A 27909-nucleotide genomic window follows, 5' to 3' on the forward strand; every position below is an offset into this window, starting at 1 on the left:
GTCGTGTAAACGAGAGGTATTGGAGGCTACCAATGACTGCTCTGTAGTCCTTCGCATCAGTAAGAGGCGTGCCGGAGTCGATAGCAAGATTTGGCGAGGATACCATTGGTGTAGCAACCGGCTTTGCATCAAGCATCTTTGTTTTGGTGAGGAGGTCGATGATGTATTTACGCTGCATAAGATGTAGTCCACGGGAAGACCTTGTAGCCTCAATGCCCAAAAAATAACTCAAAGGACCCAGATCCTTGAGTGAAAATCTTCGTGCAAGAGCCAAATGGAACGCCTGAACAAGTGAAGGAACACCAGCAATAATAATATCATCCACATAAACCAATACATAAATATAGTCATTGCCTTTGTGATAGATGAACAGCGACGTATCCGCAAGTGAGTTTTTGAAACCGGATTGTTGAAGAAACGTCTTCAGTTCTTCGTACCAGGCTCTAGGAGCCTGCTTCAACCCATATAAAGCTTTGTTCAATCTACAAACAAAATGTGGTCTGTCTCTGTCGACAAATCCGGGTGGTTGCGAGACATACACCTCTTCCTTGATGGTACCTTGTAAAAAAGCATTGTTAATATCCACTTGTTGTATGGACCAATTCTTCTTGACAGCAACCTCGAGAACCATCCGAATTGTTGTTGCTTTGATCACCGGACTAAATGTTTCAGAGTAATCCAAGCCGTATTGTTGATTAAATCCACGCGCCACCAGCCTCGCCTTATATCTATCAACCGAACCATCAGGAAGATATTTGATGGTAAAAATCCACTTACACGTTATCACGTTTTGAGCGGAGGATGGAGGAACAACATCCCATGTGCGATATCGTAGCTGAGCGTTGTACTCATCAATCATAGCATGTCTCCACCGAGGGTCCTTGAGAGCTTGTGCCACCGTCGTCGGGATATAGTGAGTGGTCGTGTTGGCTAATAGGTTGAATTTGGGATTTGGTTTGACGATATTGTTTCGGGATCGGGTTCGCATGGAATGGGTGTTTGCGGGTTGCGGAGGTGGTGTGGGACTGTGGGAATCTGGTGAAGTCAAGGTTGGTGACGAAGAGGATGTTAATGGATTTGGGCTTGGGGAGGTGGAGTTTGAGTGAATGGATCCGGTAGATGTTGATGGGCTTTCGGTTATTGGGCCTGGTGAATTTGGAGAATTATTTTGTAGGCTATTGTTTGGGGGGTTTGGTAACGAAGATGGTCGTGGAGAATCGGGAGGTTGCGTAGAGGCAGAGGATGACGTAGAAGTCGACGACGGTGACGCAGAGTGGTGGACCGGAGCTGGCGATGGCGAGGAAGATGACGTGGTGGTAGACGGTGGCGCTGGCGGTGGAGACGGGGAAAGGACCGTACACGGGGGCGGAGTCGAATGAGTTGTAGGGCGTGGCAAGACCGAAATTCCAAGTGACGGAGAGTGTGAGCGAACAGCAGCCTCCGGTGTAAGAAGAATGCCCTTGTGAACCGTTTGAAACGGGAATTGACTTTCAACAAAGTGAACATGTCTTGAGGTGTAGACACGACCTGTTTTTATATCAGAACAGAGGTAAGCACTTTGTGTCAGTGAATAACCGAGAAACACACACGGCAAGGAACGATCATCCAGTTTGTGCGATGTGTAGGTTCTTAACCATGGAAAACACAAACACCCAAAGACGCGGAGCTTCAGGTAATTCGGAGACTGCTGGAACAATTTCACATAAGGAGAGACACCGGAGAGGACTTCCGTTGGCATGCGGTTGATCAAGTACACGGCCGTCGCAAAAGCATAAGGCCAATATGTCTTGGGAACAGATGCGTGACCAAGAAGAGCTAGACCAGTCTCGACCACATGACGATGTTTCCGTTCGGAGATACCGTTATGTTCCGGTGTGTGCGGTGGTGTCGTGAGATGAGATATACCATTTGCTGCCAAGTAGGACCGTAACGCGATGAATTCTCCCCCATTGTCCGAGTATAGGGTTCCAACTCGACCACTAAAGCGATTCTCGACAAGATTTTTGAAAGCTATAAACACCTCTTTAACTTGAGACTTTTGTTTTAGGGGATATAACCAAGTATAGCGTGTAAAGTGATCCACAATAACAAGATAATATTTGAAGTTGTCAACTGACACAAGAGGAGACGTCCATACGTCGGAATAAAGATATTCAAAAGGTTTTGTGGAGACAATAGTGTTTGTATGAAACGGCAATTTATGACTTTTATTGATGAGACAGTCGGAACAAGATAAATCTTTGTGTTTAGAAGAAGAGAGAGGTAATGAAAATTGTGAAATAATAGCTTTCAAAATAGGTAAAGATGGATGACCAAGTCGAGAATGCCATGAGTGGAGGTCGGTGATCGGTGTTGGAGAGGCAGCAAAGCTGGTGATAGTGTTGTTGACAACCGGCCACTCATACAACTCATTCTTAGTTCGGCCGAGGAGTAACCGGGCCCCCGTGCTCAAGTCCTTCACCTGAAAGAAGGCAGGATAAAATTCCACCGAGACATTATTAGCATTACACAAGCGGTACACCGAGATCAAATTTTTGCAAACATTCGGCACATATAAGACATTATTAAGAGCAAGTGAACGAGTGGGAGTAGGGAGAATGGCGGAACCAGTTTTTGCAATAGGGATGCCTGAACCATCGGCTATAGTGACTTCCTCACCGCCAGTATAGGGCTGATGAACTGAGAGATTCGCCAAGTCGGATGTTAAGTGATGTGTTGCTCCCGTATCCATAATCCAGTTCGTCGGGTTGTATGGTGGTACCATAGCAACATTTGCACGAGGTTGCCAAGGCACCATGGAAGAAGACGACGCACCACTAGAAAAATTATAACCACCGGAAGATGGATATTGTCCACCATGAGATTGAAGCTGTGAGCACCGACGCGCGCTGTGGCCATAGACCCCACATAATTGACACCGTCCTTGATAGCCACGTCCATAACCACGAGAATCTCCACGAGACGCATTGTGATGAGATGAACCACGAGGACCATGGCGAGACTGATTACGAGACTGTTGATTGTAACCAGAAGCTTTGGAGGAGGCAGTGTTTGATGTGGCAGGAACCGCAGAGGAGTTGACCATGTTTTGAAGTTTGAGTTCATGATGAATCAACTTTTCGTGAACCTCGGTAATCTTCGGAGCTGTATCTCGACCCTCGATCTGGTCAACGATACGACGATAATCATCAGAGAGACCACCAAGAATGTAGTCAATCTGATCTTCATGGGTAATGGGACTGTCAAGCAATGCCAATTGATCGAAACGAGTAGTAAAACCCTGTACGTATTCATCGATGGTCTTGGTACCTTTCTTCCATTGAGTAAGCTGATCACGGATCTGCTTGATGTGAGCACGGCTGGGATTGGCATATGTGTCGCGAAGAAGAGTCCAGATCTCAGCCGACGTCTTTGCCTTGGATAACAGAGGCTGAACAGAGTCGGAGATTGTACCTAGTAGACCGGAGTAAATGAGATTGTCCTGTCGCTTCCAGTGTTTGTGCAAAGGATTCGCAGCAGTGACGCCAGCTGTGGTGACCATAGGAGCAGGGGAGGAGATCGAGCCGTCGAGATAGCCAACAAGATCATAGCCATCGAGTAGAGCATAAACCTGACGATTCCACATGAGGAAATTCGTAGGAGTGAGTTGTTTGACATTGGACATGTTGATATTGATGAGAGAAGACGCATCAGTGGGAGCAAGGATCTCATTGGAAGAGGCCATGATCGATCAAGAAGGAGAAAACGTGATGAGGAAGCAAAAAAGAGAAAGAGAAGGAAGAGAAGAAAAGAGGCGGCCAAAAAAATAAAAACTAGGTCTTTTTGGATCTTTTATTGCTCTGATACCATATGATCAAATACTTGTATTGATACATTAGATGAATGATTTACAGAGTATATATAGTCTAGACACTAGGGTTTCACTTATAGATAATTACAAGTTGGTCCTTCATATATACACTTCCTTATAGGTATGCTACATTTGATTGGGATTATTAACGACTTTTTCATGAGAACAATGAGTCATCTGATATCTCTGTTTTCTCATGTATCATCTCATGTCTCTGTTTTCTCATGATTATTCAACTCATATCTATGTTTCTAGATTAGCTTTGTCAACTCAATTGCTACAACCAAAGGTGGTACACACGTCGATTATTAGACAACTCAGATAATAGATTGCATTACTAATGCCATGAAGAAAAATAAGAAAAACGCTGAAGTGGAGACGAATAGTGTTAAAAACCACATTTGGGTGTTTGTCAATTGTGTTATTGATCATCCAGTCTTTGACTGGCTGAAAAAAACATTGATTCTTCCAGAGAGCAGTTTCAAGCCGGACTAATATGGAAAAAGAAAAGGTTTATTGGGTTGAATTAAAGCTATTTAGATTTGGTCTTGGGGTCATAATGGGATACATATGGTGGTGACATAGTTTGTGTACCTAAGTCCATCTTCAAATTTATACTATTGAACAAAAGACTTGACTTAATTTTCTTTATTAATCAATCTTCAGCAAATCATTCTTATAATGCTTTATCCGATCATTTAATAGTTTTCTCTCAAACTTTTTCAAGATACCATTAATTTTTACTCTTAACTGCATTTCTAACCCAAAAAATTTGGAATCAACATTCAAACCCAATGCTCTTTTTCTCTTTCTTCCCCTTTGAGGCTTGAGTTGGTGAGCTTGGTTATTGTCTGCAATAAAAACCTACCTAGCTAATTGGCCCTCTCCTTACATTCCAACCCCTTTTTGTGTTTTTCTTTGAACCCAGTTTTATGATTTGTAATGATTATGATCAATTAATATCTCAATTATTGATTAACACGATCAGATGTTTTATTGATATAGATTAGAAACATAGATTAATTGAAAAAGAAATTAAGTTGAGAGCCAGCATTGCTAATACTATCTTCTTCTTTTTTTGGGCAAACGAGTTTATATTAAAAGCGGAAAACTTACACTCCAACTGTGCATTGCTAATACCTAATCTTCAACAACCATACCATAAATTAGGTGTAATATTATTATTAGGAATGTCGCCTATGTAAATTTTACGTAAAACCATTATCAAGATATGTGCTACTAAAGTTCATTCAATCCGTTTGACACAACCGAAATAAAGTATTACATTGGCTATAAGTAAAACGCCATGTCCAGAATAGGCTTCAAACACTGCACTAACGAGATAAAGTTGTGCATGTGCACTTACGTAATATATATGCTGTGTTCATCATACTGCAGAGATGTTAAATCAATGAATTTTAATGTTATGTTTTTAAAAAAAAATGTAATATATGCATATATGAATCCAAAAATTAGCCATGATTGAGGAGCAGCTTCCATGTGGAAAATGCCTATGATTGGTTCTTGTGCTAATGTTTGCAAATGATAATAACAAAAGTCCAAGCAAAACTTGGACCCAGTCCTTTGTTATAGTCATTACAATTTCTACAAATTTAATACTCTCTCTATATAACCAACAAAGTTATTGAACATAACACTTTAATTTGGTGGTAAATTATAGTATTAACCAAAATTTTGTAGAGATCAAATATACAAAAAAGAAACACCTTTGCATCTGACTCATTGATATCAGTCACTAATTACAATCTAATTATTGTACGGAGATCAAAGGAATTAGAACTGTGCCTTTTAATTTCCACTAGCTATGATATATGTTAGAAGATATAGTTTTAATTTGTTGCACCATATATATAAAAAACAAGTTTATAGTACCGTATATAACTAGATTTGAGTTGTGGAAAGTGGAAAAACAAATAATTGAATTGTTTTCACAAAAGAATGATTGAACATGTGATCTGAGACGGTAATAATCATCCTAAGAATATAAATTAATTATATGAACACAGAGATTTAACATGCATGTCACTTTTAAACAAATGTAATATTTGGTTAGTGTCCCTATTATTGGTTTAGCCACCAAAACATAGTAATTGAATGTGTCGGCTGTTGCCTACCCTAAACTTATAAAGATATCGATTTTTTACATAATAATTACTTCATAATACATTAATATGTACAATTTATTTGGTCTTCTACGACTACTTCTGCATCATCTAAAATAGTTCTATAGGAGGAGAGTTCCAATCAACTTTGCTATATAACTTTCATTCTAGTTTATTTAATTTTGACGACAAAGAGTATTAACTTTTTAAAATTGATATGATAATTCTTCTTACGGAATTACATCACATTAGATATATAAATTAAAAAAAAAAAAAAAAAAAAAAAAAAAAAAAAAAGAGGGCGAATTCAAGCAATATAGATGTGGTCTTGGGGTCATAATTGGGCACACATGGACGATTCCTTGTACATGAACCTAACTATCTATTAACATTTCATATTGCCTACAGGCGACAACACAATTCCATTGGTAGATGCATCTCTCATCTCATCCAAAAAAAGATAAAATTCTATTTATTTATTTTAAAAAACCAAGAAGAAAATAAGAACATGTGCAAGTGTTCCCTTGCAAGGAAAAAAACATAGATGCAAAAATATGAGAAATAACTAAAAAAATGTGGGAGTTTGTTGTCACCATTTGAGGTATGTCCATGTGAAAGCTCTTCTCTTATCTTTCCCCAACTTGTATTAATTAATATTTGTAGTTTAGCTTTGCCACATAGTCAAACAACATTACTAACATCAACATCCATCATTTGGTCCTCGCTCCAAATGTTATTTATCCCCTTTTGCTCACTCTGTCCATTTTTCAGTTCTTACATCTTATTTAGCATGATATATAAACTCCTTTTTAGGATATAGGATTATGGTTATTTAATTTAATTGTTGTTTTGGAGATGCTGTTATATTATAACTAAAGTTACGAATATCGAATGGTAGAATGTGGCTTTAATCTAGCTACTAAGAAATAGTTACAGTTTAATTTTTATAAATTCATGCATATAATATAATAATAATAATGTTTTTGATATATTTCTAAGTAAAATAATCTAGAATGGTCGACATCTCATAAGAATACAAGAAAAAGGGGAAAAAAAAAGACATTCTAGCATTGATGGAGGCAATTGATTTGATTTTGAACTTAAATAGATGTCGTAATAGAAACAAAAGTGTTTAATATAATCCATGCCACCTTAATTAGCTGGGCCTTCATTGTTGAACTATTTACATGATCTTGATGGTTTAATATTTATACACCAGCTAGCTAGCAAACTTATTGTCGCAAAGAACCAGTTAGATCAAATACAACCGATGAGTATGATCTTGTACCGATTCGGCTAAGGTCATTCTGAGTACCAATCAAATTTTATAAACGAAAAGAACAAGACGAGAGCGGGGAAAAGGCCAGAAAGAATGAAACCATAAAAGAATGGTGTGGGACGAACGAAAGTCACATGGAGGGTATTATGTATTTCCCAACAATGCTACAAAATTGACGTCGCCGTCTTGACAATAACTGTAATGTTTATGAAAGTGATCATTCCTTTGTTCCTCCATAACTTAAAAATCTTCAATATATGTATATTTTTCATATCATATTCCTCATACGTTATAGGTGAAACTAGTTATTATATTGTACACGTAAAAAAGGGTAACTCAATTATTCGTTTGGAACCATAGGTACACGTAACAAGACTATCTAATAGTAATAACATACGAGTGAAGTAACCAACCATATGTAACATTTTAATGCTTTAGCTGTTTTTTACTTTCGAAATACCATTGCTTGTTGCATAATACTGTTTTAGTATTACTATTGGCCACACATGATAAATTTTGAATATGAAATCTTTAAGAAAAAAATAATAATGTAGCAGTAACAACATCGAATCGAAGGAGGAGGAGTAAATCAAGTCACGTGCTCGTCAGGCCAATTTGCCTGCACTCTCCATTTCAACTTCACGTGCTTTTCACATTACTTCCCTTAACGTCTCTCTCTCCTTCTTCCTCTTCATATAAATTTACAATTCTTTTTTTTTGTGTCAAACATTAATTTACAATTCTATGCCACTCTAATATAGTATTTTTTTACCATATGATTGATTATACAAAAATCATATAATGATGTAATTAATCAGATGATATTTCATTAAATTAACAAATACACTATCCCCATCCAACTATATAATACGGAAATAAAATCTGGTGGTTGGCATTTCTTACATCATGTAAACTTTAAAGTCAAATCATTTTTTGGCAGAAAACATTTAAAAAACAGGATTAAAATCTGATTAATAGCATCATTGATACGCTGAACAAGTCAAATGTCAAACACACATCACTATGTACAGCATATCATTACCAGAAAACACAACATATATTTTGTCTTAATCGGGTTTTATTAATTAATAGATTATACTGTAAAATTTTGGAACTGTTCTAAAGGTTCTCGCCAGTTAGGATTTATATTCCATTACCTGTCAGTTTTAATTTTGTTTCATTTTATTTTTTGTCCTATTCTAACATATTATTTGGTATGGTTTACATTACTTTATTTCAATTTTCAAATCATATATTATATCATATCTAGCTTTTGCTCTGTGAGAGATTTAACACGACATCAAAAAAAAAAAAAAGAGGACAGAATCTTTCTGACCTATACACTATATCTGTAAGAAAAAACTCACCAATGTCTATTCCTATTTTCTTCATATCCAATTTTTTGAATTTTTTTATAATTATACAGATTATTTTTATTATTTCCATAATTTTCTGGCCACATAGAGATTAATCTAAAAAAAAATACTTAGGTTCACCTCTAGTGGTGAACCTTTTTGTTCAGTCCCTCTTCTTTCAACCAATCAAAATCTTCCATCTAATATTTCATTTTAAAACAAAATTAAATTAAAAAGCAAAACAAATTAAGGAAACAAATTATGTATACTTTTAATTAAGGAAAGTTAAATATTGGCTTGGTTTAGATTTTAAAAATTAGAACAAAATTATATGTCTGGTTTGGGTTTACAAATGAAGTGGTTAGGGTTTAAATTTTACAATTAAAAAGAAATAATATGTCGGTTTGAGTTTACAAATGAAATGGTTAGGGTTTAGATTTTACAATTAGAATGAAATTATATGTCGGTTTGGGTTCACAAATGAGATGGTTAAGGTTTAGATTTTACAATTAGAACGAAATTATATGTCGGTTTGGGTTCACAAATGAGATGGTTAGAATTTAGATTTTACAAGTAAAACGAAATTATATGTCGGTTTGGGTTCACAAATGAGATGGTTAGGGTTTAGATTTTACAAGTAGAACGAAATTATATGTCGGTTTAGGTTTATTAAAGAGCGGTTTAAGTTTTTAATTTTATAATAATGTATACAGATTTTATTTCCTTATTTTATAAGAAGGTGAATAAAGGGGTGAACCCAAATATTGTTCTAATCTAAAAAAGTGATATATCAATTGGGAAGAACAATGAAAGCAAAGAAAGTGTAGTCAAAAACTACATTTAAGTTCAGTAAATTAGAGAAATCTGCAAATATATGTAGTAAATGGAATTCAATATTGAATGTGATGTTATGTTTTCGAAAAATAATCCAATTTCAATTTGGAAAAAAAGAAATTTAAAAAAACGGACCACAGAATTCGAATTAATATTGCTAGTAAAAAGAAACAAAATAAATAAATGAAATAGAATGTTTGAATTGAACAAACTAGTTAGAGTTTATCTACTTTTTTAGTTGGATTTAACTATTTAATATTGTCAATTTAAGATCACTTTTTTTTCTTTAATTGTTTCACGAAATAGATAAAGTCAATTATCATCAATTTTATTTTTCATAAAAAAATAAATATGTAACTATCACATATAGCAATATAAAAAGCCAATTTTATTATATGAAAATGAAAATAGTAATATTATTTTAATTTTAATTGTTTATTTGTTAACATAACTCGCTCGCTCGCTCCTTCCTTCCCTCTTCTTTGTTGTTTTAGCATTTAAAAACCCCAAATAACCCAAAACTGTCTCTACGAATTATATCGTCGGAGTCGGAGAAGTCTCTCTCTCTCTGCCGCCATTTAATGCTTACACGTTTTATCACAAAACCAAACAAAAAAATTTCAAATCGGCAAAAAAAAAAATGTCATTATCTCCGTCGTCATCTTCAACATCACCGTCGTCACAGTCACCATCAACACCACCTGATCTAAAACAAAGAGTCATCGCTTGTCTCAACAAGCTCGCTGATCGAGACACGTTAGCTCTCGCTTCAGCAGAGCTCGACTCAATCGCTAAAAGCCTCACTCACGACTCCTTCTCTCCGTTTCTCAACTGTATCCACAACACTGACTCCTCCGTTAAATCTCCGGTGAGAAAACAGTGCGTCTCTCTCTTGTCTCTTCTCTCTCGTTACCACGGCGATTCCCTGACTCCTCACCTCGCTAAGATGGTTTCCACCGTCATCCGCCGTCTCCGAGATCCTGATTCCTCTGTTCGCTCCGCTTGCGCCTTCGCTACGGCTGATATGTCTGCTCACGTCACGAGGCAGCCGTTCGCTTCCGTCGCGAAGCCGTTGATCGAGACGTTGGTTCAGGAAGGTGACTCGAATCTTCAGATCGGAGCGGCGTTGTGTTTGGCGGCGTCTGTTGAAGCTGCGACGGATCCGGAGTCGGAGCAGTTGAGGAAGTCGTTGCCTAAGATTGGGAAGTTGCTTAAGAGTGAAGGTTTTAAAGCTAAAGCTGCGTTGTTGAGTGCCGTCGGGAGTATTATTACCGCCGGTGGTGCGGGGACTAAACCGGTTTTGGATTGGTTAGTTCCGGTTTTGATTGAGTTTTTAAGCAGTGAGGATTGGGCGGCGAGGAAGTCTGCTGCGGAGGCGTTGGGTAAAGTTGCGACGGCTGAAGACTTGGCTTCTCAATACAAGAAAGCTTCCACGGCGGCTCTTGAGAGCAGAAGATTTGATAAGGTAAATAAAAAATAAAAGACTTATTATGGTTTGTGTGTTCTGTTTTTGACGCTTAGTGGATGATTATACAATATGTAGGTGAAAAGTGTTAGAGAAACTATGAATCGAGCATTGAATCTATGGAAGGAAGTTTCAAATGATGATGAAGCTTCTTTATCTCCATCAAGATCTTCTTCAACAGGTTTGTGTAGTAGTCATGACTTTGGTTGTCTCTGTATACATTACAGTGAAAATGTAAAATTTTTAACTTCTTGAATTCTATAAATTTGGTTTTTAGATGGTAGTAGCATTGGATGTTTTACCTCAGTCACGAGAAGTGCAACAATTGACGTTGGTTTTAAATCCGGTAGACCAAAGAAAGTAACGCCTATGATGAAGAGGTCCCCATCTTTGCCTGTGAATAGATCATATCCAGCAACTAGACAAAAGGAGAATCTTCCAAAGAGAAATCAAGGGAATATGACCATGTTAGCAGCTGAAGCCTCTATTGTGGATAACAACAAGGGACCACCACAGTTTACTCCGGTTAAGCAATCTTCGGAAGAGACGGCGAACTCAGGGCCAGGGGGACCAGATATAATCAAACATACCATCTCTGAGAAAAGCCGGGAAGATAACAAAGTATCCAACTTTGGTGGTTTGAAGTCTGGCTCAAGGGTTGCACCTTGCAGTAGTGATGATGGTGATTCTTACGATTCTGTTGCCAAGAATTGTAAAGATGAGGTAGATGACAGCAGGAAAGATAGTGAGGAACTGTCTTTGATACGGGAACAGCTTGCTCTCATTGAGAATCAACAGTCTAGTCTCTTAGACCTACTACAGGTATTATACAATTGGTATTAGTGTAAATGGAATGTTTAGTTATGAAGATGATGACTCAGTCCTCCTCACTGATGTAGTACTTCAATTTTTTTTCATTTTGGATTATTAGAAATTCATGGGAACATCACAGAGTGGCATCCAGTCTCTGGAGTCTCGTGTCAGCGGTCTAGAGATGGCTTTGGATGAAATATCATGCGATCTAGCGGTTTCTAACGGGAGAGTTCCTAAGACTAGTAGTGGCTGTGCAGGAGAGAGTTGTTCCAAACTACCTGGTACAGAGTTCTTAAGTCCCAAGTTCTGGAGAAAGACAGAGGAGAGACCACGGATTAGCAACACAGCTAGTGAAACGGCTGCTCATGACCGAGAATCAACAACAGACTTGAACAATATTCAAAGAGGAGGTTCGGTTTTTCAAAAGAGATCACCAAGAGACCAGTTCCAAGACTCTATGCATACAACACTACAGAAACCAACCACCAGGTAAAAAGCATCTTTTAGTTGCTTTCCTCAGTGATTATTTTGCCCTCTGAAGCTTTGGTTGGTTATTAAAGGTTTGCTTTGCGTATTCAGATTATCTACTTGAAGTAAAGAGAGGAGAAAGAGTGCACTTGAGTGATTCAATTTTTTGAGGAAGAGAGTGATGATGTGAGGATTGAGGAACAAACAGAAGCTGACCAGACACTGACTCAAGAAGCTGAAAATGAAAGAATAAAATCCAAATCTCAGATTCGATGCTTTGCTTCAAACCGCTTGTTTGAAATTTTAAGCTCTCTCTGATCACACATGTTAGAGGAAGCTTCATATTATTAATTTAATCAGCGAGTGAATCAAGAGAGAGTTTCAAAAAGATTAAAACGCATGTGAATAGATCTGATATTTATGTAATTTGAGCATTAGAGAGTTTTTGACAAAAAAACCAATAGAAGAGATGTAAAGATTTGTGTGACTGTGTGTGTTTTTTACTCCGATCTGTACTGTAAATCTTTTGGTAAAGGAAGGAATTATTGGCTTGCTGCTACGTAAGAATCAAGACAATACAGAATTGAGTTCACTACACTCAATAATAATATGTCATGTCAGCGTCAGAAATTATTGAATGCCAACTCCTATTCATATGACGGTCTGATACATACACAATAAAACGATTTTTTTACATAGTGAATCAGTGATAAATGGATGATAAGATAAGGTAGGTGATAAAAACATGACTACCACAAAAGTCCTGCATTGGTTTCAGGATCATGGTCCCGCGTTGCAATGGACGAACCTAATTTCAAAACAAAAAATACTCCATTAAAGGGATCATTTAATCAGTTGGCAAATCCGGTGGCCGCAAATGTTGAATAATACTAATATTATCATGTACGCCATTTATCCCATTTTTTTTGGTTTTGGATCACCAAGAAGAGGTTATTATGGATCTTTGGGTTTGATAGTGTCTTCGGACCGGAGACCAAAACAAAGTAAAAATTATAGTCGGTATTGATATGAAAACTTGCTTGTGTCCATGATGTTAAAGCGAACTAGACCGCATCAGACTAGGGAAAAGTACAACCGAATAAGTCAAAGTAAGAGTCAGCAGCTAGATTCCTTTTGGTTCGTTGTATGCAATGCAACTAAATCAACTATTCAATTGTATACAGCCGCACGTGGTCGGTCTTTGTGGTCAGAAATTGCAACTCATCGTCTCTTTCTTTTAAATTTAAGGCCGCCCTTATTGGGCCCAAATGTAAGGGGATTGACTTTGGTTTGTTAGCTTGTGACCCAATCGTTGTGGAATTTTGTAACTTCTAAAACTCCGAAGGAAGAACATTTATGAAGAACATTTATTGGCAACATGGTAAGATTTTTTTTTTTTGGAAAAGTACCAAAAAAACAATGGTTCCAAACTCGGAATAGAAGTCAAATCGGCTCAGTCTATTTCATTTAAGTAGGGTTTGGACCTAACAACGAGATCTTTAAGTTTGATTTATGCATTTTTTTCATCTTTTCACCTAATTATGGAAGTAATTTGACTGGGTTTGGGACCCCTTCTCTTATTACTATGTCCATCCAAAAGATGATTGTAAAGATTGTATTTAACTAATTATGGAAGATATATTTTTGTGTATGCAATTCTGAGATCTATTGGGTTTTAACGTAAACCAAGCACTAGCATAAATCTTGTCCGTGGTGGAATCAAGTCGTCAGAACTTACCGTGAAAAATTGGAGATTGTTGTTCGATCGATAGTTAACCCAAAAGTTAAAGAAAATGTATTGGGAGCTTCAAACTCAATACATATTATGTATTGGCCAGTTTAGTTTTGTTAGGAGTTGACTCATTGTGGATAGTATTGGATAATAACATGCATGTGTATCAGTGTATATGGTAGATGAACATATTATGTTTTTTTTTTTGGTATGCTATAAAGATATACTCGATAAGAAATGATAAAACAGCAAAGATAAAGTATGGGAAACGAAAAGAAGCATGTAGCTGGTTTTGTTGCAATCATTCATAAAAGAAAGAGCCAAACAAGAATAACAAACATGATGATAAAGGGGATATATAAATTTAAGAATGGATGTATAATTGTAATGGAAGGCACATTCCATTTTTTTTCTTATACATTGTAATCATTTGTTAAAATTTATACATTAGATATATGTATAAAAAAATGGGGGCGAGAGAGAGAGAACAAAGGAACATGATTCCAGCGATTCTAAGCAATGTGCAAGACAACTTCCCACTATCCTAAAGTAAACCCTATACCTAATCTCCACGTTCTTCATATCCAATTTTGGCTAATCTCTTTTTATATAATTTGACTCATAACAGAATCGATCAGTATTTGATTTGATTTTACTTTATTTACCAACTCTCTAAAACATGACTCATTACTAATACTATACGATTTATATAGATTTTTTTTTAAAAACGAAACTCTAGTTACAAGAACCATGTTTACACTGCAAGATATTTAATTGGCTAAGACCACCAAAAACATACATATCAATATTTTGGGATCAATACATGATTCATCATTACTCTCTTTTTCTTTTGTCCTTTTCCAAAATTTGTTATGTATATTAGTATTTGAAATGATTTAAATATATACTGTCTTTATGTATATAACTTACAAAATCCATAACAATCACGATAATTAATTTCACAAGACACACGTATTAAACTCATTATAATACTAGTACTAGACGTCGGTTAAAGAGGACAAAACCAAGCAATACAAATATCTCAAATCCAATGATACAAAGAAAGAATTCGTCTTGACTAATATACCCTGAGCAAATTTGTATGTGCTTCTTTAAAACACACACCATTTGATCAATGAACCAAACTTTTGAGGTCGGCAACGCAATATGGATGACGAGAAATCGCCTTCAGCGTCACATCCATCAAGACCTACATTGTAATAAGACGAACTTGTGAGAAGCCAATTTTAAGAGACGTAACAAAACGAATATCATAGATCTTTTACCGTTACAAAGTACATTTAATTAACCATTTTAATTTCTTTTACTAATTAAAATATCAAGTATTGAAAAGAGTTTGTCGTCGAGCATATACTTATTACTATAGTGACAAAACATGTTCACAAGATTTTGTTTTACCAAATTGAGCTTTGAAAGATGTCATTTCCTAACCAACTCTTAATTTAAAGAATAGTATATAGATATAAACAGGTTTATCTCAATACTATATAAATTAGGTTCAACCCATTTCATCTTTGATGTCATCATCATTCAACGCCTTGTTATTATTTTTTTGGTACAGCCAAATTAAACTAATCAACCATACATATTCCTCACTGACCAATCGCCTCGCTACACATATTAGCAGCCTTTAATTTACTATAATCCCAATCATGCTTTTTGTACCAAGAGGTTTGGTCCTCTTCCTCATCCTCCGGCGAATCTTGAAAAACAATACTACTTATTTGCCGTAAAACTAAAAGACCACGCAACTACACAACTGTCACAGAATCATACGTCTCTCTCTTTTTTTTTTTTGCAAAAACCCAAAGTTAAATCAAAAAAACAAAACAAGACGAGAGAGAATATGGTCCACCTCATCGTCGCATCTTTGGACACAGGTCGCACAACTAGTGGCATCTTTCTCGCCTTAATTATTATACTAACACAAATCATAAAGAAAACCAATAGATAAAATAATGACTTTAACTCCTTAATTAATCACTTTAATTACCACAAAAGTGAGCAAATGATTAGTACACTAATCGGTGGCGTTACAAGATTTTGGAACGCGACGCGACTCAAAAATACAAAACGCGTCTTCCTTCCTTGTTTTTTTCCATCTTTATCACAACGATTATTTTATTTCCTTTTTCTCTTTACAAATAATATCAGAAAATAAAGTAATTTAAATTCCGTTATATATACATTCCTTTCTTTAATCTCTTTGTATTAAAAAAAAAAAAAAAAAAAAGGAACAAGAGGAAGAAGAAGGTACTTTTGTCGGCCGGCGCAGCCCACCAAAAAAAAAAAACCAGATCTCTTCGTCTCTAGATCAGTGTTTTATTAAGCACGACGAACCCTTTGTTCTGTTTCTTGTAACAACCAGAAGCAAAAACAAAAGTTTAAATTTTTGTGAGGCTAAGCAAAAGAGAAGATAAGAAGATGATGGAGTATGAGAATGGGAAGAAGAGGAAAGTACGAAACAAACATCAACTGAAAGCACAGTTCTTGTCTCAAAGGTATCTAATCTTATGCTTCTGTTGTTGTTTCTCCGTCTTGCTCTTCTTCTTATCTTCCGACCGTATCTCCACACTCTCTGTTCGTTCCGATTCTCTGAGACCGTCTCTTCGTGTTCCTGCTCTCTCCGTTTTATCTTCCATGGATTCGATTCACCGTTCGTTTCACCGCGGCGGTAATAAGTTCCCTGAGTTGAGAGTCGACGACAGAGTTCAATTCCCCGACCACTTGTTGCTGATTCTCTCGAGTAAGATCGGGAGAGGTGATGATAAAAACCTAGTTTGTGTGTATCGTGGCGTTAAGGATGAGACTTTAGTGTTGCCCTCGATTTCTGGTGACGAATTCGATGAGTTTAGATCCATTGTTCGGTGCCCTAACGCTCCTTTGAACTATTCTTCATCTGTTGATTTGCGATTCCGTGGAGATTTGGTGAAGAAGAAGAGGCAGAGGCAGAGCAGTCGTGTTCATAATTGGGAAAAACTTGGTTACGAGGCGGTGGTTGATGGTGACACGGTGGTTGTGTTTGTTAAAGGATTGACTCGAAGGCCTCACAAGGAATCAGATCCTTCTTACTACAAGTGTCAATTCGAGATTGGTGATTCAGATGAGAAAGAAGTGACTCAAGTTCTTGCTGCAGCGCAAGAAGTTGTGAGGTGTGTTTCCCCTGAGAGTTTGAAGCTTAATCCAGAGATGATGTTTCGTGTGAGCGTAATTCTTATTGATCCTAGAGGAAGAACTACGCCTGCTTTGCCTTCGGTTGCGAGACTCTACGGTTCTGATTTGAATGAAGAGAAGAAGGAGGAGAAGAGTGGGGTTTATAATAAGCATGAGCTTTGTGTTTGTACAATGCTGTGGAACCAAGCTCCGTTCTTGCGTGAATGGATCATGTATCACTCGTGGCTTGGTGTCGAGCGTTGGTTTATATATGACAACAACAGCGATGATGGTATACAAGATGAGATCGAGTTGCTCGGTTTGGAGAATTACAATGTGAGTAGACATGTTTGGCCTTGGATCAAGACTCAAGAAGCTGGCTTCTCGCATTGTGCGGTTAGAGCGAAAGAAGAATGTAATTGGGTTGGATTCTTTGATGTTGACGAGTTCTACTACTTCCCTACACATCGCTCTCAAGGCTTACCGAGCAAAAACGCTTTGAAGTCTCTTGTATCGAACTACACTTCATGGGATCTTATTGGAGAGATCAGAACAGAATGTCATAGTTACGGTCCATCAGGTCTAACCTCGGTGCCATCACAAGGCGTGACCGTAGGTTACACTTGTAGACAAGCGAACCCTGAGAGGCATAAGTCGATCATACGACCCGAGTTGCTCACAAGCTCATTGCTAAACGAAGTTCATCATTTTCAATTGAAAGAAGGAATCGGGCATATGAGTTTGGTGGAGAGTGTAGCGGTAGTGAACCATTACAAGTACCAAGTTTGGGAGACTTTTAAAGCAAAGTTTTACAGAAGAGTAGCTACTTATGTTGTGGACTGGCAAGAGAATCAGAATCAAGGGTCTAAAGATCGAGCTCCGGGGTTAGGGACAGAGGCCATTGAGCCGCCTGATTGGAAAAGAAGGTTCTGTGACGTGTGGGATACTGGATTGAAGGATTTGGTATTGTCGAATTTTGCTGATCAAGTGACTGGTTATTTGCCGTGGCAGAGGCAACAACAGGAATGACTTTTTTTTTCTAGTTGGTTGGTTGCTGAGAGATAACTTCATCATGTGTACATTCATTTTTTTTACATTTGACAAAGGAGATTTACATACGAAGTCTACATTATTATTTCCTTCTTTTGTTACTTCATTTTTTTTTTTTTGGGTTGGTGGTGGGGAGAATTGAAATGGCTTCTAATCTTTTGTTTTTTTTCAGAGTTTACCACATTATGTATAAATTTCGGTAACACTGCAAAATTCTTTTTTTTCCTTTTCTTTTCTTTGGGTCTTATATGAATTTATTAGTCTTTCGATCCTTGTTTTGTTTGGTTGATGACATTCATAATATATTTTTTTGTCCATATGAACAAAAGTTGTTAAGAGTAGTGCATACATGCTTATCTGAATAAGAGTCCCATTACCATGTAACATCTTGGCTTTCTATATGGGCTAAAATGTAAGTAGATAGTGTAAAAGTCCATGGACCAAGACATATATTTTGGTCTAGTGATGTTTTTTTAAAATTTTGTTTGTGATGTGTGATGTCTCTATTTAAATATTTTATCTTTTTCATTATAACAAGTTCCAAACTCTTGTGACTTATTTATTACCAGCCAACCTTTCACAAATAAATAATCTTCATTTAAGTCACATTACTAATAGATGCAAATTCAAAAAAAAAAATCATCAATTGATATGTTGGAGACTTAGTAAAAATTAAAATTACAGTGACTGATTTTTTTAAGTCAAAAACCTATCAATATTCAATACACAAGAAATTTAAAATCCATCAATCCAAAAATTCTTCTTGTATAGTTTGCTTTCTTTTTTTTTTTTTTTTTTATAATAAAGCTTTCCCTTTCAATGACAACATGGAGAGACTAGTAGAGAGACTGTCTGACTTGGTTACATATATACATCATCTTCTCTCAAACACATGCTTTTTTTTTCCAAACTGCGTCGTTTTGTTATCAGATTCTTTTTTTTTTCCCAAACAAAACAAACCATCAAAATACCAAACAAACCAGAAAAAAACAAGAAATAATATAAAATACTAATTTCCACTAAAAGTTACAAAAAAAAAAAATAGTCAAAAGTTTCTCTCTCTCTCTCTCTCTCTCTCAGTATCATCACACAGTCAATGAACCTTCTTCCGCCATAGAAAGCTCTCTCTGTCTCTCTCTTACTCTCCCTCTCCTCCTAACCCTAGAAGACCACCGAACTAGATCCACCTTTTTTTTTTATCATCATGAAGAAGAAGATCTTCATTACACTTCTCTTCATCACCTCCTTCCTCTGTTCATCTTCTTCAGCAGAAGACGACGTTCTCTGTCTCCAAGGTTTGAAAGACTCCCTCAAAGATCCTTCTTCTCGACTCACCTCATGGTCTTTCCCAAACTCTTCAGCTTCTTCGATTTGTAAACTCACCGGTGTCTCCTGCTGGAACGAGAAAGAGAATCGTATCATCTCACTCCAACTCCAATCGATGCAGCTCGCCGGCGAGATTCCTGAGTCTCTTAAGCTTTGTCGTAGTTTGCAATCCCTAGATCTCTCCGGAAACGATCTCTCCGGTTCGATTCCTTCTCAAATCTGTTCTTGGCTTCCTTATCTCGTTACCTTAGATCTATCTGGTAACAAACTTGGTGGATCGATTCCTACTCAGATCGTTGAGTGTAAGTTCTTAAACGCTTTGGTTTTGAGTGATAATAAGCTTTCTGGTTCGATTCCTTCTCAGCTGAGTCGGTTAGATCGGCTTAGACGTCTTTCATTAGCTGGTAACGATCTCTCCGGTTCGATTCCTTCTGAGCTTTCGAGGTTTGGAGAAGATGATTTTAGTGGGAATAATGGACTTTGTGGGAAGCCTTTGTCAAAGTGTGGTGCGTTGAATGGGAGGAACTTGAGTATTATCATAGTGGCTGGTGTGATTGGTGCTGTTGGATCTTTGTGTGTTGGTTTAGTGATATTTTGGTGGTTCTTTATTAGAGAAGGTAGTAGTAGGAAGAAGAGAGGTTATGGCGCTGGGAAATCTAAAGATGATAGTGATTGGATTGGTTTGTTGAGGTCACATAAGCTTGTTCAGGTTACTTTGTTTCAGAAACCTATTGTGAAGATCAAATTGGGTGATTTAATGGCTGCTACTAACAACTTTAGTTCTGGGAATATCGATGTTTCGTCGAGAACTGGTGTTTCGTTTAAAGCTGATTTACCTGATGGGTCTGCACTTGCGGTGAAGAGGCTTAGCGCTTGTGGGTTTGGTGAGAAACAGTTTAGGTCGGAGATGAGTAAGTTAGGTGAGATTAGACATCCTAATTTGGTGCCGCTTTTAGGTTATTGTGTTGTGGAAGATGAGAGATTGTTGGTGTATAAGCATATGTCTAATGGCACGTTGTTCTCTCAGTTGCATAATGGTGGATTGTGTGATGCTATTTTGGATTGGCCGACTCGGCTTAATATTGGTGTGGGAGCTGCTAAAGGGTTAGCTTGGCTGCATCATGGATGCCAACCGCCGTATTTGCATCAGTTTATTAGTTCCAATGTTATACTTCTTGATGATGATTTTGACGCTCGGATTACTGATTACGGATTGGCTAGGCTGGTTGGATCTCGTGATTCTAACGATAGCTCGTTTAATAATGGAGATTTGGGGGAGTTAGGTTATGTGGCGCCTGAGTATTCAAGTACCATGGTTGCATCTTTGAAAGGAGATGTTTATGGGTTTGGGATTGTGCTTCTTGAATTGGTTACAGGGCAAAAGCCTCTGTCTGTTATTAATGGTGTGGAAGGGTTTAAAGGGAGTTTGGTTGATTGGGTGAGTCAGTATTTGGGTACGGGTAGAAGCAAAGACGCTATCGATAGAAGCATATGTGGTAAAGGACATGATGAAGAGATATTGCAGTTCTTGAAAATCGCATGTAGCTGTGTTGTGTCAAGGCCTAAGGAAAGGCCAACGATGATTCAGGTGTATGAATCGTTGAAGAGCATGGCAGATAAACACGGTGTTTCTGAGCATTATGATGAATTTCCACTGGTCTTCAACAAACAAGAAGCTTGAGTATCTTACCAGAAACTGGAAGTAGTCTTTTTTTTTTTTGGCAGCTTAAGCGCTAAAAAGGTATGAGAAATCTACTTTGTATCAAAAGCTTTTTTTTTTTTTTTTTTACTTTATATCTCATTCTTTGTTCCTTCCCTACTGTTCTTAGTTTTAACAGTGTCAGTACTCTTGTTTGTCTTGTATCCCCCTACCGTATAATTGTGTACATTCTCGTCGGGTCATCAATGTACTCTTTGGAATGTAACCTCTTCTGATGAAATGAGAAGTCTTCTGTCTTATTTCATAATTGTATTTACCAAAGCTAACAAGTTCTTACTCCTAATATTTGCCATTTGGTCTAACTCCTTATAGATTCTAAAGGGCTCTATGCCTGGGAGTTGAATCATTGTGGAGAAGCTGGTTTTGACTGTAGATTTCATCTTTTTATGTTATGTCTTTGATGGTCAAAAGAGTCAATCCTTAGTTTGTTTGTGTTGTGATGATATCTTTTGGATGAGATGTGGGGTTTTGGTCTAATAATAAAGACAAGAGAGTTAAAAAGAAACGGTATGTTGGAGGCAGATGTAGAGATGTCTGCGTCTCGCCGGAAGCATAGACACATGAACTTCGACCCCACTTCTCTCTCATCTTTGAATAATGCTATCGTCTTGTCACCATTTCCTTTGACAATCTGTTACTTTCTTGTTTGTTACTGTGACAAGCTGTTAAAGTCAAAATTATTTTGGTATTGAGTGATTGAAATCTGGCAGACCAGATCAACGTAGACTTCATCCAATTGATTCTCTTCACTCTCCAGTCTCCCAAGTCAAATGTTTTTCACTATCTGATTGAAACTTTTCCTTCATCCAAAGAAAGTAGAGTGTCGTTATTGGAACCGTCCAATTTCAGGGGTCATTCAATAATATACACTTAGATAAGAAAGAAGGTGAGAATATACAAATTTGGTTTCCATTTCATCTTTTTTTATATGTAGAAGTACATTTTACATATATGCTCCTACTGTCATTATTATGCAAAGTTGAGAAAAGAAACGCAACATTCTTGGACACTGATCCGTATAAACAAGAAAGAGACGGACATAGGACAGTAGTACCATTTGTTGCAGTATCGAGCGGGACAATTTGAGCAACAGTCAGTGTCCAGTTTTCTTAACTTCTCTAGGGTAGCAGAGACTAGCAGTTCATGTAACGGTAGAATTAACATCTAAGCTCGTTTCACCTTCTTTGAAAAAGTTGGCAAGTTTATGAGAAACGGTTTGCAGTGCCTCGGATAAGCGATTTTCATTTCCTGTAATATCATCATCCCCCTCGTAAACCAGATGAATTCCATGCATCTTCATCTCAACTTGTTTGAAATTTTCTTCTGGTTTGATCACCTGTATGGTGTAGCCATCTTTCAACATCGTAACCATTGGGTGCTGAGCTGAGTATCGGCAGATGTGGAGTTGATCATCACTTGTTCTAGGCACTCCACACAAGTGCAATGTGTGGGAATATTTGTGCTTGAGATCAAGTTGGAGAATTTGCGCTCGAACCTCCACCACATCAGACAGCTGGTTGTCACCTCCGGTTTCATGTTTACGAGCCACAACAACAGCCAGGATAACGCCTCTGAGCTCTCTGTTCGGTTGAGCTGTGAATGTGACAGGGCCTTGTGAGAACCATTCCGGGATTCTGTTTCCAGGCAAGCTAAGATTCTGCAGCATTTTCAAAGAAACCTGCATTGCAAAGCGAGTTGTTTAACAAAAACTGATATTAAACTGATTGAGATTTTCTTTGAGTTTGAAGAATCACCTTAGAAAGTTTTTTCTTTACTTCAGTGGAGCAGGTGGAGTTACAGCCGCTCATGTATAATCGTTTCAGACCCGTCAACTCCTCTAGGCCTGGAACATCATTCAGTTTCACACAGTTTGTGAGATTGAGGTCATGCAAGATCGTCAGCTCTGAAAGGTCGGACATACTCTCCAACGAGAAGCAGTTTGCCAGGTTTAGTTCCTCCAGTTTACATGGAAGAGGGGGAAGACAAGTGAGCTCTTGGCAGTCATACAATGAAAGTTCTCTGAGATTTGATAACCCCTTGAGACTACACGGGAGACTGTGAAAATAATTATTCCCCAGGTTCAGTGTCACTAGAGACGTCATTTTCTCAACATCTGGGACTTTACCGTATATCCCCCAACCACGAGCATCCAGTTCCTCAAGCGACAAGAGGTTTGAGAAAGAAGTTGGTAATTCTTCAAAATGAGGTTCTTTGTTTGTTGTACCTGGTGCATCACTTCTATGTAGAGGCTTCTTCAGCATTTTCAATACCATTAACTTTGAGAGGTTACCAAAACTTTCTGGCAACTCTACGATCGAAGTTTCTTCCATGTACAGATGATGAAGAGATTTCAAGTTACCAAATGAGCTAGGAAGCCTCTTGAGCATTTTACACTTGTTCATTCGGAGTGTGACAAGGTTTTCCAGCTTGCCAAACTCTTCCGGTAGTTCCTCAATGTTAGAGCCTTCAATGTATAAGTTACGGAGTGTGTCCATATGTCCAATTGATCCAGGCAGAACCTTCAGAGATTTGCAATACCTCAACTCAAGTTGGTGAATAAAGTGGAAGCCATCAATCTCTTTTGGTAAAGCTTCAATTGGTGTTCCGTTCAACTGAAGTACAAGAAGAGAATGTAATCCACCAATTGAGCTTGGAACCTGTTTCAGAGATTGGCAACCTTCTGCTGACAAGTCAGTCAAACGTGATAGAGAGCCTGATCTTAGAGGTAGCTCCTTCACCCCAGTTCCGTTGATGAATAGTTCCTTCAATGATACGAGCTCATTGATAGTGTCAGGAATCTCAGAAAGGGATATACATCGCCTCAAATGCAGCTTCTGGAGATTTTTCAGATCTCCAATAGAACTCGGAAGATTTTGCAGTTCAGTAGCATCATCGAGATATAGCTTCTCCAGTGATGTCAATGTTTCTAAACACGAAGGTAGCTCTTGGAAAGATACGCAACCTCTTAGACTAAGCTTTTCAAGATTTTGGAGACGGAGTATAGATTCTGGTAACTTCTTTATCGCAGTACCATCCAGAAGAAGCTTTTTCAAGCATGACATGGCACCGATGTTTTCTGGTAACACTTTCAAATTTGAACAGCCAGAGAGGAAAAGTTTTTCAAGACGCTTCAGTCCAGAAACATCCACAAGAAATTCAGAAAGATTTGAACAGTTTCTGAGGTCCAGCTCAAGTAATGTTTTCAGATTACCAACTGATCTGGGAACCTTTACCAGGAGGTTGCATCGCTCGAGAACAAGCTTCTCTAAGGCTTTATGGTTTGATAAATTAGGAATGGCTTCTAAGCTGTGGCAACAACGCAAATTTACAACCTTCAAGTACTTGTCCTCCTGAAAAAACAGAAAGAAGTATATATGTTAGCAGTTGAAACTCTAACTCCAACTATATATACTTGCTCATGTTTCGGGAAATAAGAAAGCCTACCCTTTTGAGGAACTCGCTCTGGACTTCTCTTATTCCACTCTCTGAAAGATCAAGAACAGCAAGTTGCCTAGCAAGAAAATACGGAGGAAGTATTTCTAATGGGCAACCTTTCCACTGTATCCACTTGAGTTCAGATGGGAGGAGTTTAAGATTTCCTTCCAGTTCCACGTTGTTAATCTGAAGAAGTCTCAACTTCTTCATTGGTACAAAAGGCTCTACGGGAATGGTGATTTCAGAAATTTTTGGCTTTTCTTGTACTGGAAGTCTTATAAACATATTCTTCAGTGACTCAAACATGGACTTCCTGCCCTGATTGTTCTGTAGATTCGTCGACACAATTTCATCTGCAGTATGGTCCCTTACAAACTTCTTTTTGAAGTCAAACACGATTCCTCGGATGGATGTTGTTCCCTGTTATCTCATTACAGAAATAACGGTCATGAGAATGTAAGTCAAATACAAATGATACATAACTCTGTAGGTATATAGATATAAATATATACCTTCATATAGTCCAATACGTTCATTATTTCACCACGATCCCAAAGTCTACTCCGCATTTCAGGATCATCGCCGCTTTCTTTAAGGACCATCTGCCTACCCATGTCTCTGATCTGATCATGCATCGACAGAGTATCGTCTTTCATGATCTGAAGGAGAGACTTCTGTGTGAGGACACTGAGGGCAACCTCAGCGTGATACCCACATCCTTTCAGTATGTCGACAACTTCTTCTTTCGTTATTTCCATTTTGAGAAAGAGACATGCAATGTCAAGGAATATCTTCTTCTGTTCATCGTCTAAAGATTCGAAACTCAGAGACAGAACACTATGAAGTTTGTCTGGCTGGGTATGCTTCAGCTTCTCTAGTTCAACTTGCCATTCGTCTTCGTCCTTGTCATACAGATGAGAACCAAACAGTTTAACAGCCAGTGGCAAACGCCCCGTCGCCTCGGCAATCTTCTTGGACAAGTCCAATAAACTCTGTGTTGGTGGTTTTTCTTTACGTAGTGAATAGAAACTAAACAGCTTCAATGCCTCCATCTCAGTCAAGCACTTGACCTCATATCGTAGTTTCACTGCGAGCCTACTCAGAACCTCTTCATCTCTGGTAGTGATGACTATAACGCTTCCTTCATCATACCATCCAGTTTCACCAACCAAGGCATCAACCTGGTCTGCGTCCTCAACATCATCCAAAACAACAAGAATCTTCTTTTCACGAGCATTTCGTTTTATTATTTCCCGGCCTCTGTTAACATCTTCTATTTCAGGTAACAAACGAAAAAGTTCCTTGATGAGAGTTTTTTGTAGATTGACTAAACCATCTTGGTCTGATGATTTTTCCCTAACACTTTCGATGAAAACTCGATGAGACTTGAAGTTGACAATGATCTTGTTGTAGAAGGATTTTGCGAGGGTCGTCTTGCCAATACCACCCATACCGTAAAGCCCCAGGACTTGAACGCCAGAACTGGATTCGATGTCCAACAGATCCATCAAGTCCTTCACAGATGATTCCAGCCCAACAGTGTAGTCTGCCACTTTCTCTGGCGTATTCCTCACTTTAGCTAAAACCGCTTTTACCACCTGCTCAATCATGTCATCTACTTTCTTTCTGTTTTTGCCATCCTTGTCATCTTCTTGAACAGTCTCTTGTCTGCAAAAAAAAGATAAATCCAAAAACTCAATTCCACCGAGTATATATATATATATATATATATATCTGTTAGGATTAGTGAACAAAGAATGAGACAAAACAAAGAAAGCTTGGAGGACAAGTAGTGCCAGCTCAGGTGATGACTCACGCCTAGGACCACAAGCTGCATCAATCCGTTTTTGCCGTCGAAGTTGTTAAAGCAAAAGCAAAAGGGATTTCGTCTTATTTGCTCCCTGCAAAGAGACCGAGTGATGTCACTACATGAGGCCAAAGAAGAGGCAACTTGTAGAAGCGGCTAGAAGAGGGAACTAGGGTTTTGAGCAAGCATCTATTTAAAGGAGGTGTATGAAATGAGAGAGAGATAAGAAAGAGGTTAGGTAGAGAGAACATAAACAAAGAGTAAAACTTGTGTCTTATGTTCTTGGGGAAACAGAGTGAGAGAGATTGAATCGAGTGAGCTTGTAAGGGTTCAGTGGGTGAGAGATTTCTTTGTAAAACTCTGAGATTAGTGGATTCCGGGAGACAGATCCCGGCCCAGACGTAGCTTCCTTGTTAACGGAAGTGAACTGGATAAACATTTGTGTGTGTGCTCTGTTCTTGTTCTGTTTTGGTTCTTGTTGCGGTTTTTTGTTTTAAGTTCATTCAAACAACCTGAAACAAGTTCATTTGATCCTCGACAGAAGCTTATTCAGACCAAAGACTTCAACTTGAGTCTCTGTTAAGCTTGTCAAATTGGTATCAGAGCGTTGGTTACGGTGTTTGGTGGTTCTGTAAAGTCCGCTAAAGCAGAGGAACCATGTCGTCGGCGAGGATCGAGGTGGAGAAGTTTGATGGACGAGGAGACTACACCTTGTGGAAGGAGAAGCTGATGGCTCACTTGGATATTTTGGGCTTAACGGTGGCTCTCACGAAAACACAAGACCCAGTCTCAGATCCGGAAGAGTCTAAAGGTGACGAAGGTGGAACCAAAGAAAAGGGAAAAGAAGCAAAGGAGATAGACGAGCTTCTAGAGGAGAAAAGAAGAAAAGCAAGGAGCACCATAGTGTTGAGCGTTTCAGATCAAGTACTGAGGAAGATCAAGAAAGAGAGGACTGCAGCCTCTATGATCAAAGCTCTAGACAACTTGTACATGTCTAAAGCTCTTCCTAACCGCATCTATCTGAAGCAGAAGCTCTACGGTTTCAAAATGAACGAAAACATGTCTGTTGAAGGTAATATCGACGAGTTCCTTCATCTTATAGCTGATCTAGAGAATACCGGAGTGTTAGTATCAGATGAGGATCAGGCTATATTGTTGCTTATGTCGCTTCCTAGGCAGTTTGACCAGTTAAGAGACACCCTGAAATATAGTACTGGAAGAACTAGGTTAACTCTAGATGAGGTTCTAGCTGCTATATACTCTAAGGAGTTAGAGTTTGGGTCAAACAAGAAGAGCATCAAAGGTCAAGCGGAAGTTTTGTATGCGAAGGACAAGACTGAGAACCGAGGAAGGTCTGAGCAGAAGGAGAAGGGAAACAAGAACAGATCTCGATCCAAGTCTAAGAATAGAAAAGGTTGCTGGACTTGTGGTTAAGAGGGGCATTTTAAAAACGCATGTCCAAACAAAGGCAAGTCACA

The 27909-nt window shown here is 38.1% G+C and overlaps 3 protein-coding genes and 1 pseudogene across 4 annotated transcripts; 3 read left to right on the forward strand and 1 right to left on the reverse strand.

Annotated features, from left to right (window-relative positions):
• Nucleotides 1-9844: 9844 nt before the first annotated feature.
• On the forward strand, nt 9845-12739 carry LOC147923569 (TORTIFOLIA1-like protein 4). The gene is made up of 5 exons (XM_087495732.1): nt 9845-10906; nt 10985-11087; nt 11184-11728; nt 11838-12208; nt 12299-12739. The coding sequence occupies exons 1-5, from the start codon at nt 10082-10084 to the stop codon at nt 12309-12311; spliced, it is 1857 nt and encodes a 618-aa protein (XP_087351858.1). The 5' UTR covers nt 9845-10081; the 3' UTR covers nt 12312-12739.
• A 3325-nt stretch (nt 12740-16064) lies between these two features.
• LOC104756803 (glycosyltransferase family 92 protein At1g27200) lies at nt 16065-18414 on the forward strand. Its single transcript, XM_010479446.2, has one exon. The coding sequence runs from the start codon at nt 16365-16367 to the stop codon at nt 18120-18122; it is 1758 nt and encodes a 585-aa protein (XP_010477748.1). The 5' UTR covers nt 16065-16364; the 3' UTR covers nt 18123-18414.
• Nucleotides 18415-19140: 726 nt separating this feature from the next.
• On the forward strand, nt 19141-21436 carry LOC104756805 (putative inactive receptor kinase At1g27190 pseudogene; annotated as a pseudogene). The gene has a single exon (XR_015587006.1). The product of XR_015587006.1 is annotated as a putative inactive receptor kinase At1g27190 pseudogene (transcript).
• A 646-nt stretch (nt 21437-22082) lies between these two features.
• On the reverse strand, nt 22083-26292 carry LOC147923570 (uncharacterized). Its single transcript, XM_087495733.1, has 4 exons — nt 25137-26292; nt 24634-25044; nt 22944-24539; nt 22083-22867 (listed from the first exon to the last, which is right to left on the reverse strand). Exons 1-4 carry the CDS (start codon nt 26232-26234, stop codon nt 22331-22333), a joined length of 3642 nt encoding a protein of 1213 aa, XP_087351859.1. The 5' UTR covers nt 26235-26292; the 3' UTR covers nt 22083-22330.
• Nucleotides 26293-27909: the final 1617 nt, after the last annotated feature.

Source organism: Camelina sativa, chromosome 17, assembly GCF_030686135.1.
Source record: "Camelina sativa cultivar CO46 ecotype springtype chromosome 17, ASM3068613v1".
Lineage (NCBI taxonomy): Eukaryota > Viridiplantae > Streptophyta > Magnoliopsida > Brassicales > Brassicaceae > Camelina > Camelina sativa.